Source organism: Lactuca virosa, chromosome 2 (genome assembly GCF_052849685.1).
Source record: "Lactuca virosa cultivar CGN04683 chromosome 2, Lactuca_virosa_CGN04683_v6, whole genome shotgun sequence".
Classification (NCBI taxonomy): domain Eukaryota; kingdom Viridiplantae; phylum Streptophyta; class Magnoliopsida; order Asterales; family Asteraceae; genus Lactuca; species Lactuca virosa.
In genome coordinates this window covers 255,307,675-255,320,613 of record NC_136427.1, presented here as the reverse complement: position 1 = coordinate 255,320,613, position 12,939 = coordinate 255,307,675, and the positions used below count along the sequence as shown (strand labels likewise).

General features: G+C 39.8%; 1 protein-coding gene across 1 annotated transcript; it reads left to right on the top strand.

Annotated features, from left to right (window-relative positions):
• The first annotated feature begins 220 nt into the window (after positions 1 to 220).
• On the top strand, positions 221 to 1,469 carry LOC145160814 (non-specific lipid transfer protein GPI-anchored 14-like). The gene is made up of 3 exons (XM_079080156.1): positions 221 to 615; positions 771 to 872; positions 1,156 to 1,469. The coding sequence occupies exons 1-3, from the start codon at positions 288 to 290 to the stop codon at positions 1,275 to 1,277; spliced, it is 552 nt and encodes a 183-aa protein (XP_078936282.1). The 5' UTR covers positions 221 to 287; the 3' UTR covers positions 1,278 to 1,469.
• Positions 1,470 to 12,939: the final 11,470 nt, after the last annotated feature.

Here is a 12,939-nt window from a genome sequence, read left to right as displayed (position 1 = left end):
TAATGGAAGATTCTTATTAGATCATAATCATATCAAATGTTAATTTTTTTTCTAAAAACAAATATTTGATTTTATACGAAATTTAAAAAAAAAAAGTTCATTGAACCTTCACAAACATATCAAACCAAACATCTAGAGCATAGGACAACTGTGTCAACTAATTAAATATTCCTTTTATAGTCCCTTTAACCACAATAACTATAAATTAACACCCCCAATCATAGCATAAAAGGGCATCTAACATTCCAACTAGTAATCTTCTTTAAACTTCTTCTCATCTCTCTAAAATGGGTTCACGGAAGTTGCTTCCATGGCTAGCTATGGTGATGGTGTTTGTAGGTTTGGCTAAGGGAGACTTCGACAAAGACCAACAAGAGTGTGCAGACACTTTGATTGGGTTAGCCACATGCCTGCCTTATGTGAGTGGTGACGCCAAGACTCCAACCATGGACTGTTGCTCTGGGCTCAAACAAGTCGTGCAGAAGAACTTGAGATGTCTATGCATCTTGGTCAAGGATCGTGATGATCCCAAGCTCGGAATCAAGATCAATGCCACCTTAGCATTGGGTTTGCCTGATTCATGTCATACGCCTACTAACATCACTGAGTGTCCTAGTAAGTTATAACTTGTTACATGAATTGTAGGGTTTGTGAGTTTTTCAGACTTTATTCCTTTTGTCTGCTTATGTTCTATATACATCTTCGTTTAACGAAATTGCTAACTCATATAGTGATTTAATGTATTCTCTTACTGTTTTGTGTGTTTTTAGAGCTTATGAAGCTGCCACCCAACTCCCCAGAGGCCAAGATTTTTGAAGATTATGGAAAAAACGCAAAAAAGAACAACATCACCAACGTAGCTTCTCCACCAGGTAAATTAGAATTTTTTTTAAAGTTCCACCTTCAAGAATCAAATGTTTTGGTTTTTTTGAAAATCATAACTAACAAATATATGTAAAATTTTCAAATATATATACTAATTACTGGAACGATAACTTATCAATCAGAATCATGCATGAAACAACCGTATATATGATTTCATTTATTAAAACAAATGCTTTTATTTATTTGTTTTTGAAAATATATGTAATGACCATTATCATATTTAATAATTGATGCATGGGAGTAATTGTCATTTAATTAATATTATTGAAGGGGACACAAGCAACGGCAAAATTGAAGCAAGTGATGTTGGCAGGGGAAAGAAATGGTTGGGATTTGAGAAGATTTGTGCGGTTTTATACATTGTCATCATGTTTCTCTTTCAAATTGTCTAAATCTTTCAATAAATGTTTAATATCTCATTTTTATCATCAATGGGTTTCCAATATCTTGATGCTGAAAATTGAAATAGACGTCTAATGTGAAATAAAATAGATAGACGGTTCTTATGTTACCAATCACTATGGATTACATATGTATGTATGTTTTTTATTAGAATGAATTATAAAGTCTTTTTTAGCTATCAAGAGTTGGTGGGTGACCAATGACCATAAGTTGAAAACATAAACAAACAATTATAAAATTACTAAGTTGAATGTACAGAAGCTTACACAAAACAGAAAAAGTACTTGATTGAAGATTAAAACATGAATTTTTAAACAGCTAGATGCATTTGATTGTAGTGACCTAAGACAAAAATTCCTGCCAATAATCAGGCTAGAGGATTCAACTATCTATTAAAGATTGAATCTTGAATCTAACCAAAATCACTATGTCTGCCTCATGATCCAGAAAATGAATTTGCTAGAACATGTGTGATGTTTCAATCTTTCTGACTTCCTCAAAGTCTGTTAAAAACATGTCAAAAATCAAAAACAACTGCCTAAAACACGAGCACAAGTTTTTGTGCAGATATAGGCATGTGATTCAGTGTCCCGAGACAAATTTTCCACCAAGAATTTGTCCAGAAGATTCATCTTTCTATTCAAGATTGGATCTTGAATCCAACGAAAATCACTATGTTTTCCTCATGATCAAAAAAATGAATTTGCAGGATTATGTGTGGTGTTTCAATCTTGCCAATCGTCTCAAACTCTGTTAAAGACATCCATTTATAGGCTTTCATTCATGCCCAGTGTCACGGGGCCGACTTGAGTGTATGACACCATGCCTTATCTTTGACCGTTAAATATTATTTAATTCATGCCCATATCTAAAAGCATGCCCAATTCTTAGATGATGAGCACAAAATCATATGAAGATCTGGAAATTGAAGAACACAAAATCATATATGAAGAATACATATGAAGATCTGGCCAACAAAAACGAAGAACACAAATAAAGATCTGGACAAAAAAATGAAAAACACCTATGAAGATCTGGAAAATGAATACAAATACTTGCCAATATCTTAAATCGATCGACATGTATTTAGTTTTGGAAAACAAATAACGCATATGAAGATGATGAAAAACACGAGATGTAATAAAACATGATTTTCGTTAAAGATCGCTATGCAAAAAATTAGGACTTCGAGGGTGTTTGGCAGTGCTTTGAGTTTTGGCTTTTCATTTTTCTAAAAAAGTAAAAAATGTGGAAGATCTTTGATAAGTATAAAAGTTCTTTTTAAAACAATTTTTTTTGACAAGAATAAAAAAGTGGTTTTTCAAAAGTCATGAAATCATGTCTTTTTATGACTTTTAGACTTTTGCATTTTAAAAGTCTTAAAAACCAAACCAAATACATTTTAAAAACCTTCTTTTACAAAAAATAAAATTGTAACTTTTGACTTTTGCCATTTAAAAGTTTTAAAAACCAAACCGAACACATTTTAAAAACTTTCTTTTAGAAAAAATTCTTTTACAAAAAGTCATTTTATAAAGAGGAGTTTTAAGTTTAAAAAGTAATCCCAAACACACCGTGAAAATGATGAATGTCTGGAGTTTAGATGAAAGACAAAGAAAACTCATGTTGATAAATTAAAAAGTGAATAAAAACTAAGAAAATCAAGAAAATGTAAATCGGCAAATAAATGGCGTGTTCGAGAAAACTAGTCGTAATATACTAATATATTATTAGTGGTTAGAAGCTGGAAAATATAGTTTTTACTTGTATATGGGTATTCGGTAAAAATAGTTGGAAACATTTAAAACACGTAAAATTACATAAACAGACTTACCTAAAATAAGTCATGGAGGTAACTTTTTTATTTAAAGTTTTTTGTTTTAGCTAAAAGATAGAAAATCTTACTGTACAATTTTTTTTTAAAAAATTTTTCAAACTTTTTCTTAAAAACTAAAAATTAGGAGCTTCCAAAAGATACATGTCCAAAGAATAAAAAAATTTAATAATATATATTTTTTAATTTATAAAAATTTAATAAAATGAATAAACGGTCAACTGTGAAACCAAATGTGTTCTTAAGTTTAATAATACGAATAGTTTTACTTATAATTAATTCAAAATTGCGTAACAAATTAAGAAATTCAAGTCAACTTTTTTTTTTCGGCTTTGCATTTATTTTGGTGTTCAAATCATCAATGAAACAATATTTAAAAGAAAATGTTAAATCGTATCATCTAAAGCGTTCACATCAACTCGTCTTAGAACCTACGTGAGTTGTCAATCGTGAAACATTATCAATGTTTTAGGAGTATCAAGGTTTGAACCGTAGACCTCTTAAGTTTGCTCTTTTAACCACCACTCCCACCATGGTAGGAAACCATGTTTATCCGTCAAAGGTCATAGAAATAGTCAAATTCACAGGTAAAAGCTTACTTTAATGGTTCAAAATAGATGAAAATTTGATCATTCAATGATATTAACCCCTCGTTATATGATTTGATGTTTTTGAGTAATTGATATTGATATTTTCTTAAATAATTAAACATCATTTGGTAAAGAATGTGGACCATACATCGCAATAATTAATTTTGTTTCTAGTCATGTCTAATATTCAATACATATCGATTGAAGGCAAACGGGCAACAAGCTGCGCCGCTAGCCCTTTTTGGATGGTAAAACCAATTCTTTTGAAAACTACATTTGTGGATCTAGGAGATATGACATTAGAATGCATGACCCGTTGGACTCTATTGAGGAGCTCCACCGCCTCTGGTGCGAGAAAACCAAATGTATCGAATGAAAAAGGTACAAACACATGTTGATTTTCTATACATGCATTCTCGTGTTTTACCACTTTGCACGCAGCGGCTTTCAAAGCGGCATGCCCAGCTGTGAAACCCCCGCTCCCCAAACCAACGAGAGGAGAGACCCCAGTAAGATCCACGCACGCATGCTTCCTTCCTATCCATCCAAAGACCAAAATGCCAGCCGGTCTAAGTGTGAACCTTTCATCCTGCGGGTCCGTCAAAAAGTTCACCGGCGCTTCTTTCTTCACAAAAAGTTCACCTGCATATATATAGAACACATCGAAACACAACACACACACACATATAATGCACTTCCTCCCCCACCTTAGCCGGATTATTAATTAGCAAAAGAGAACATGTGGTTATTAGTCATAGTTCTAAGTTCTAACCCTAAAGTTGACAGAAGAAGCAACGTCATTTATCATAAATCTTTCACAAATTAACTTGGATTAATTTAATTAGGATTAATCTGCTCATATATAAAATGAAGTGAAGCAAACAAAGAACAACAATATCGTTAAATAGGAATTAGACGGACTTGTCAAACTCTTTTATAAAGTATAATGAAGAAAATCAACAAGCATTTTGTCTATAGGTATGATTCAAGTCTATATTGGAACATATCTGAAAGGTAGGTTAAGAAAAATTAATAAATATAAAACAAAAGATCCGTAAACAGAAGCTGCAACTTTTATAATAGTTATATATCTATTTTTTTTAATGTGTTTAACAAAATTTCAAGAACGAATATTATGATTGTCACTGAAGTCTACATCTCATTGTGATTGATGTTTCGGAGTCATGATAATAGTATTTTTAGAAATAATTTAACATCAATTGGTAAAGATATTGTACCTTACGTAACCATATGGTATACATCATAATAATTATACATACATAGAATGCACTCACTATTATTGTCTATTGAGCCATAATAACACACCCCTACCTCAACCATTAATAATTTGCAAAAGCTAGCATATGGTTATTAGTCGTATATTGTTGATGATTTTAGTATCATCATGTCATTTTATGTAATTGGAACTAACATATGAGCTAAGAGACTTCATAATTTGTACTCTAATATATGTACGGGTTTGTGTGGAGTGCACGCATGTATAAGATCCATGGTTGCAAAAATCGTGATTAATCAGCGATTAATCGTGGATTAATCGTTTGGCGTTCTCCAACCGTCGAGGATTAGGGTATTAATAGGAAATTTATGATTAATCGGTCTTGGCGGGATTAATCGGTCAACAAAAGTCAAAAAAAGTCAAATAAGGTCAAAAAAAAATTCAAAAAATCAATTTTTTTTACTACAAAATTTCACATATTATACCAAAATGTTCATATTTTTGTATTTTCAAAATTTCAAATTACAAATTTTCTTATTTTTTAATTTTAAAGTACTTGTTTTTCTTAAGATATATTAATATTTGATTAATTTTAATATTTTATTAATAATCTATGGTCCTCGATTAATCTCCGATTAATCCCCGCCAAGACCGATTAATCCCTTAACACCAGTCGACCGTCGAGCTACCGTCGAACGATTTTTACAACCTTGATAAGATCGAATTAGAAGCCGGTTCGACGACAAGTCGGGGGGTCCGGGGGCAGCACCCCTGGGTCCGGGGTTTCCAAAGGGGCAGCGCCCCTAGCGGGGTCCAAGGGGCATATGGGAACATAGTGGGAAAAACGAATTCTTGTGGGTGATTATGGTAAAACTGACAAAATTCGTCAGTTTTGGAAACCCTAAATCCTTATTAAATTTTGGATTTCTTGACTTGCTTCCAAAGCAACCCATGACGGCCAACCCTGAGAGGCGAACCCTAATCTCGTCTATTATATAAACAACTCTTCTCTTTAAGAAGAGACACACGATTATTAACTCTCTTTTTCTTCAAACGAACATAGAATCCTTCTAGAAATTTGGCTTACGACTTCTGTGCCTAGATTCGTAAGTGTCCTCTTCGATTATCCTAGGCTGAATTTCTTGCAACCCAAGCATAGGGTAGAAATATCAGTTCGGAAAGTGTTCACACGATCCAAGGGGTATCCAGATCTCCAACATAAACCCAAATTCCTCCAACAAGCAAACTGATATTTGCTGTTTCTAGAGATGGGAGAATCAATCCGCGAGATGACCATGAAGTTTGCAAAGCTGGAGAAGTTCGAAGGCGTCGATTTCAGACGTTGGAAGAAGAAGATGAACGTCATGCTGACTACTCTGAAAGCAACATACGTGCTGACTACTCCAAGACCACCGGAGGTTAAGGAAGGTGCTATTGAGACAATTGAAGAGATAAGGAGGAGACAGAAGTGGGACAACGATGATTACATCTGCAAAGTTCACATTCTGAACGATATGTCTGATGCTCTATTTGATATCCATAGTGAAGCCTTGTGTGCCAAAGAGTTGTAGGACATCCTTGAACTGAAATACATCATTGAGGACGCTTCTAGCAATAAGTTTCTGGTCAGTGATTTTAATAATTTTAAGATGGACGATTCAAGACATGTCACAGAACAATACAATAAGCTTTTTGGCATATATTGTCAGTTTAAACTGCACCATATGAATATGGATGAATCCATTGTTGTGTCAAGCATCATTGACAAACTTCCTCCATCCTAGAAAGATTTCAAACATAACTTAGAACATCAAAAGGAGGAACTTTCTTTGGTTCAACTTGCTAGTCACATTCGTATTGAAGAATCTCTTCGTGCGAAGGAAAGTGAAAAATATGATAAAGCCAAAGGAAAAGTTGAATTTGGGCAGCCCTCGGTTCATATGGTTGAAAACAAACCAAGAAATAAGAACCACAAAGGACATGGAAAACGTAAGCAGGAACATGTTCGAAGCAACTCCAACAAAAAGAAAAAGGATATGGTTTGTTGGAGGTGCAACCAGGTTGGGCATTGTAAGCGTGATTGTCGTGTGAACTTAGGCAACAATGGTGTTGGAAGCAGTGGAGCCAATGGAAAGGTGAACGGGTCTTAGGCCCATTTTAAATGGGGATGATGATGTTGCTTGGTGAAACGAAACGGGGGCAACAAACCATGTATGCAAGGATAAACGAATGTTTGAAACAATAACTTCTCTTGAAGATGGGTCAATGTTGAAAATGGGAGATGATTCTTTCATTCCTATTTGAGGTGTTGGTGTTGTGTTTCTTGAATTTACTTCTGGAAAGACAATTAGGCTTTTTGATGTTTTGTTTGTTCCTAAGATTCGCAAGAATCTTGTTAGGTCTAGTTGTTTGAATTCTGATGATTTTAAACAAGTTATTGAGTCGGATAAGTTCATCTTATCTAAGGGTGGAATGTTTGTTGGCTTTGGATATTTGAATAATATAATGTTTCTGTAACGCCCCATTCCTGGTACGAAAGTAATTCTCTAAATGTTCATTTTATAAGAGCTACTCGACGAGTTGGTAGCCCTAACTCGTCGAGTAGGTGCGAGCTGGACCGCGGGGTTTAAGTGGACTACTCGACGAGTCGGAAATGGACTCGGCGAGTAGGTCCATCAGGAGGAAACCCTAATCCTTAGGGTTTGCACCCTATTTAAGCATCATTATGAGTCCTCACCCCAGCCTCCATCACCTCCACAGTCCATTCTCGAAACCCTAGCAACCATTGAGTGTCTTAAAGCCTTTCTTGCCATTTTTGTGTGATTTGAAGTTAGGAGAAGGAAGAGATCCATTGGTGATTCAAGAAGAGGCAGAAGATCCAGAGTTTTATTTGCATTTTAGAGCTCTTGAAGGTATAAAGTTTGTACCTTGGCTTATTTTCACTTAGATCTTCTTGAAAGCTTGTTTGTTGCCACTTTTGGGGTCCTTTCCAAGATAATTTCGGGTAGAGAGCTTTTGGGACTATAAGGACTTTAGATCTAGGCACTCTTGAGCTCCAGAAGCTCAAAGTTACCACCTTTATTCAGCCAAGATCCCATTCTATGCCCAAGACTCTCATTACTAGCTTGTTTTGGGTGATTTAGCTTCATAGCACCATGCATGCACGTAAATTTAGCAACTTTACATGTTATTCTAGCCTAATGAGTCCAGATCTATGAATTGGAGGCAGTGGAATCACCTAGGAACAACTGTATAGTCTGAACATGCAATGGACTCGCCGAGTTATTCTTGGGACTCGACGAGTCGGATCGATGTCCCCAAACCCTTCTTCGATTATGAGTGATACCACTGAGTTAAGGAGATGACTCAGCGAGTTGGACAGGAGTGAGACTCGGAAACAAAAAGAACTCGACGAGCCCAAGGTGAGACTCGACGAGTAGAATCGAGATGTCCCGATGTTATGACCGTTTAAACTCGACGAGTCGGTAGAGGGACTCGGCGAGTTGGGTTGACTGAGAGTTGACTTTGACCTTAGCGTTGACTTTGATCAGAAGGGTAAAATGGTCATTTTACCCTAAGAGTGATTATCAGTTTTTGATTAAGTGTTGTTATGGAATTATAGCCGGAGAGTCGCCGGAGCAGCAGATAGGAATCCATCGCCCAGTTTTTCAGCAGTCAGCCATACGAGGTGAGTTTCCTTCCAGTAGGAACGGGTCTACGGCTACAATGCCGGCTCGTTTAGATGATAGTAGTTCCGGACTTCGGTCCGATGCCAGACGGGGCCCGATGCAGTAGTATGTATGCTTGATTTCTTCGTGATTCATGCATGTTTGTGATATGTGTTATATGATCCGGACTTCGGTCCGATGACGGGCAAGCCTGATGCAGTGTGTGATTATGCTATACGTCCATGTTATGTTATGTTCAATTTATTCTGGACTTCGATCTGATGCCGGGCGGGGCCCGATGCAGTGGGCGGGGCCCAAGTTATTCTGTACTTCGGTCCGATGTCGGGCGGGGCCCGATGCAGTGGGCGGGGGCCAGATTATGCCGGACTTCGGTCCGATGCCGGGCGGGGCCCGATGCAGTGGGCAAGGCCCAATATGTGTTATTTGTGTTATTGTATGGTATGTGGTAGTTTGGGGGATCTCACTAAGCTTTGTGCTTACAGTTTTCAGTTTTGGTTACAGGTCCTTCCACTAGCAAAGGGAAGGGCTCGGGTTGATCGCATGACACACACCACAGTCACAGCCTGGGAGTTCACTCTGATAATTTGATATGAGATTTTGATTTGAGACAAATACTATGATGTTTTATGATACATGATTATGATTTTGGATGGTTGATGGTTTTAATAATGTTTTAAAAACGAAATTTTTGGGTTGTATTTTTGGGATGTTTCAAGTTGGTATCAGAGCCTTGGTTTGAGGGATCCCGGCACACTTTCGAGTGTGTCTGAACTCAAACTAAGGAATTGGTATAGAAATTTTCAAAAAGAAAATCATTTTTACAAAAAGGATTTTGAAAAATAGAAAATAACTTTGAAAAGAGAAAAGGGTGTGGTGCATGCAATCAGCCGAACTCAAGTAAGTACTCCCAAATTACCCATACAAGATTGTGTTATGTTATGATTATCATATTTATTAGAACAACATGCTAGATTAGGAATAAGGATCTAGGAAGGATGCCTTATGTGCCTGTTATATGTGTTCAGCTTTATGAGAACTGCATGCTAGTACAGATTAGTCAGTATGATAGCCAGACTAGTAGATGCTTGATTATGTGTACTCGATGCTCGAATGCTGCTTGCTTTGTGCTTTTAGGAGTCTTAGTTATCTTTTACTAACCAGTAAACGAATATGTTACGTTGCATATTGCAAGGATTAAATAATTTCAGAAGGTTAGGTCTAGTGCTATTGCGTAGCTCTTGTTTGAGTCCAACCGTTGTAGAGTAGGATCTCTCATTCGAAGAATTATCTAGTCTGAGTAATATGTAATAGTATTCGCGACCTAGTTAGGGGAAGAAAGCAGGGACTTCTTATGCAGCTGATGGCGGAGAGTGAGTTGGTGATTACCCTAGGGCAAGCCTAGGATGAGAGTAGCAGAGACCAGTGGCAGTAGAAGGGACTTGGTGGAGTCAAGGCAGTTCTTGAGGAAAGTACGGATAAATGTGGAAGGTAGTATGGGCCTGTACTACTGAAAGCAGAGGATCCGTACTCGAATCAAGGAAGGCTAAGATAAGACCAGGGAACTTGTAGTATGAGTGATCCCTCCAGTTATATTAGTATTCTGACGCTTGTTATGATGTGTTTACACAATGGTGGTTTTACGCCCTAGACCAGCAGTTGGTAGTTCAGGTGCAGGAGAGGGATCGGGCTCTGGCTATGGAGCCGGGCAGTTAGATGAGCAGACCAGGGAGTTCATCTCCTTGGAGGTCACACGCAACATACTAGACCAGACTCCTGTGATTTTTGGATCGGTCAAGGAGGGTATCCTAGAGCTTCTGGATGAGAAGCTGGGCGCGTTCCGTACTGAGTTAGCGGCCATGATGGGATCGCGCACATTGACGTTCAGGGAGTTCAGAGCTTGTGGAGCTCTTGACTACCATGGGGATCGGGACCCCATTGCGAGTACCAGGTGGTTGGTGGATGTCGCCAATGCGTTCCGCACCAGAAGATGTCCCAAGGGGGACAATGTCAGATTAGCATCTTGTCTTCTGAAGGACAGGGCACGAGATTGGTGGGAGGAGGTCGGGAGAGCTATTGGAGATGACACTGTGTTAGATGCTATGACCTGGAGTGATTTCACGACCAGGTTCAGAGCCGAGTTCGCACCTGTTATTGAGGTGCAACAGCTTGCTAGGGAGTTTCAGGACCTCCAGCAGACGACAGAGACTGTGGCAGAGATTACCGCCAAGTTCAGGGAGAGGGCCCTCCTCGTTCCGCAGTATGTGGCGGACGAGGAGATGAAGAAGGCCCGATATCATGAGATGTTCCGGAGTGATATCCGCCAGTTTGTGAGCCGCTCCAGCTGCAAGTTGCTGGAGGACATGATTGCTAGGGCTCGTGAGAGGGAGATTGATCTAGAGATGGGGGGGAAGAGGAAGCCAGAGGTGACGTCTGGCACAACAGGTTCGGGCAAAAAGCCCAAGGTGTCCGATCACAGGTCTAGGGGACAGCAGAGCCACAGTCGGTGTGGCAAGTGTGGCAGGTTGCACGATGGGGTGTGCAAGGCGGGGAGCTCCGGCTGCTTCGAGTGCGGTCGGACTGGGCATATGAGTAGGGATTGTACAGCTACTACCACTACCACCACAACATCTGATCTGATTTGCTTCCATTGCAATCAGAGGGGACACAAGAAGTCCCAGTATCCGAGTTTAGCACCTGCAGGACAGGTGGTGGTACCCGCTCCTACCACACTGAGGATTACAGACGGTCGGCAGGCTCGTGCTGAGGCGCCAGTGGCGAAGAGTAGAGCTTTCCAGTTGACAGCAGAAGAGGCGCGAGCGACTCCTGATGTGGTTGCTGGTACGTATTTTCTCCATTTTCTCTCTATTAATCTTGATTATTACTCATGTTTATGTGTTGTTTATAGGGTCGTTCCTAGTGAACAGCATTTCAGCTATGGTATTGTTTGATTCGGGGGCTAGCCGATCGTTTGTGTCGCTTGCACTTAGCAATCGATTTAGCAGAGCTCCGGGGGAGCTGGATTGTCCACTCGACGTTGAGATAGCAGATGATAGGACCGTCAGGGCCGCGAGAGTTCATAGAGGATGTACACTGCGATTATTTGATGAGCAGTTCCCAGTAGATTTGGTTCCTATTCCCCTGCGAGGGAATAAGGTTATAGTGGGTATGGATTGGCTGAGTTCCAATGGAGCAGTGATTGATTGTGAGCTACAGTTGGTGAGGGTTCTCACTCCTTGTGGGGGAGAGTTAGTGATTCAGGGCGAGAGGCCACAACGCGGACCGGTTCTTTGTTCAGCAGCGAGGGTGAGACGCTATTTTCAGCAAGGTTGTGCGGGATATGTTGCCTATGTCATGGATACCCGGGATAAGGGTAAGACGACAGTCGACGATGTGCCAGTAGTACGAGAGTACCCGGACGTATTCCTAGATGATTTTCCTGGGATACCTCCGGAGAGACAGGCTGAGTTTCGGATTGACCTGGTCCCCGGTGCGGCTCCGATAGCGAAGGCACCATATCGGTTGGCTCCTCCTGAGATGCAGGAGTTGTCTACGCAGCTGCAAGAGCTGTTAGACAAGGGTTTTATCAGGCCGAGCAGTTCACCATGGGGAGCCCCGATCCTGTTTGTGAAGAAGAAGGACGGGTCGCACCGTATGTGCATAGACTACCGGGAGCTGAACAAGGTGACAGTGAAGAACCGTTACCCACTCCCGAGGATAGATGATTTGTTCGACCAGCTTCAGGGAGCATCTTGGTTCTTCAAGATTGATCTACGGTCCGGATACCACCAGATGCAGGTCAGAGATGATGATGTGCAGAAGACCGCTTTTAGGACCCGCTATGGTCACTATGAGTTTGTGGTGATGCCGCTTGGGCTCACCAATGCTCCAGCCGCGTTCATGGACCTCATGAACCGCGTGTGCAGGCCGATGCTGGATCGGTCTGTGATAGTATTCATTGATGATATCTTGGTTTATTCCAAGACTGAGGAGCAGCATGAGGAACACCTGAGAGAGGTGCTTGAGACCTTGAGGAGGGAGAGACTTTTTGCAAAGTTCTCCAAGTGCGAGTTCTGGTTGCGCGAGGTGCAGTTTTTGGGTCACCTCGTCAACCAGAAGGGTATATTAGTCGATCCGGCCAAGATATAGGCCGTGATGCAGTGGGAGGTTTCGAGGTCTCCATCAGAGATTTGGAGCTTCCTGGGATTGGCAGGGTACTACAGGAGATTAATCCAGGATTTCTCCAAGATAGCAGTACCCTTGTCCCGACTGACCAAGAAGTCGGTGGTGTTTCGTTGGGGTCCT

Bases quoted from the DNA above. Each gene is read 5' to 3' on its own strand.
- LOC145160814 (XM_079080156.1), top strand. From the start codon at position 288: ATGGGTTCACGGAAGTTGCTTCCATGGCTAGCTATGGTGATGGTGTTT. The intron at 616-770 runs GTAAGTTATAAC...GTGTGTTTTTAG, and splicing joins TAACATCACTGAGTGTCCTA to AGCTTATGAAGCTGCCACCC. The intron at 873-1,155 runs GTAAATTAGAAT...ATATTATTGAAG, and splicing joins CAACGTAGCTTCTCCACCAG to GGGACACAAGCAACGGCAAA.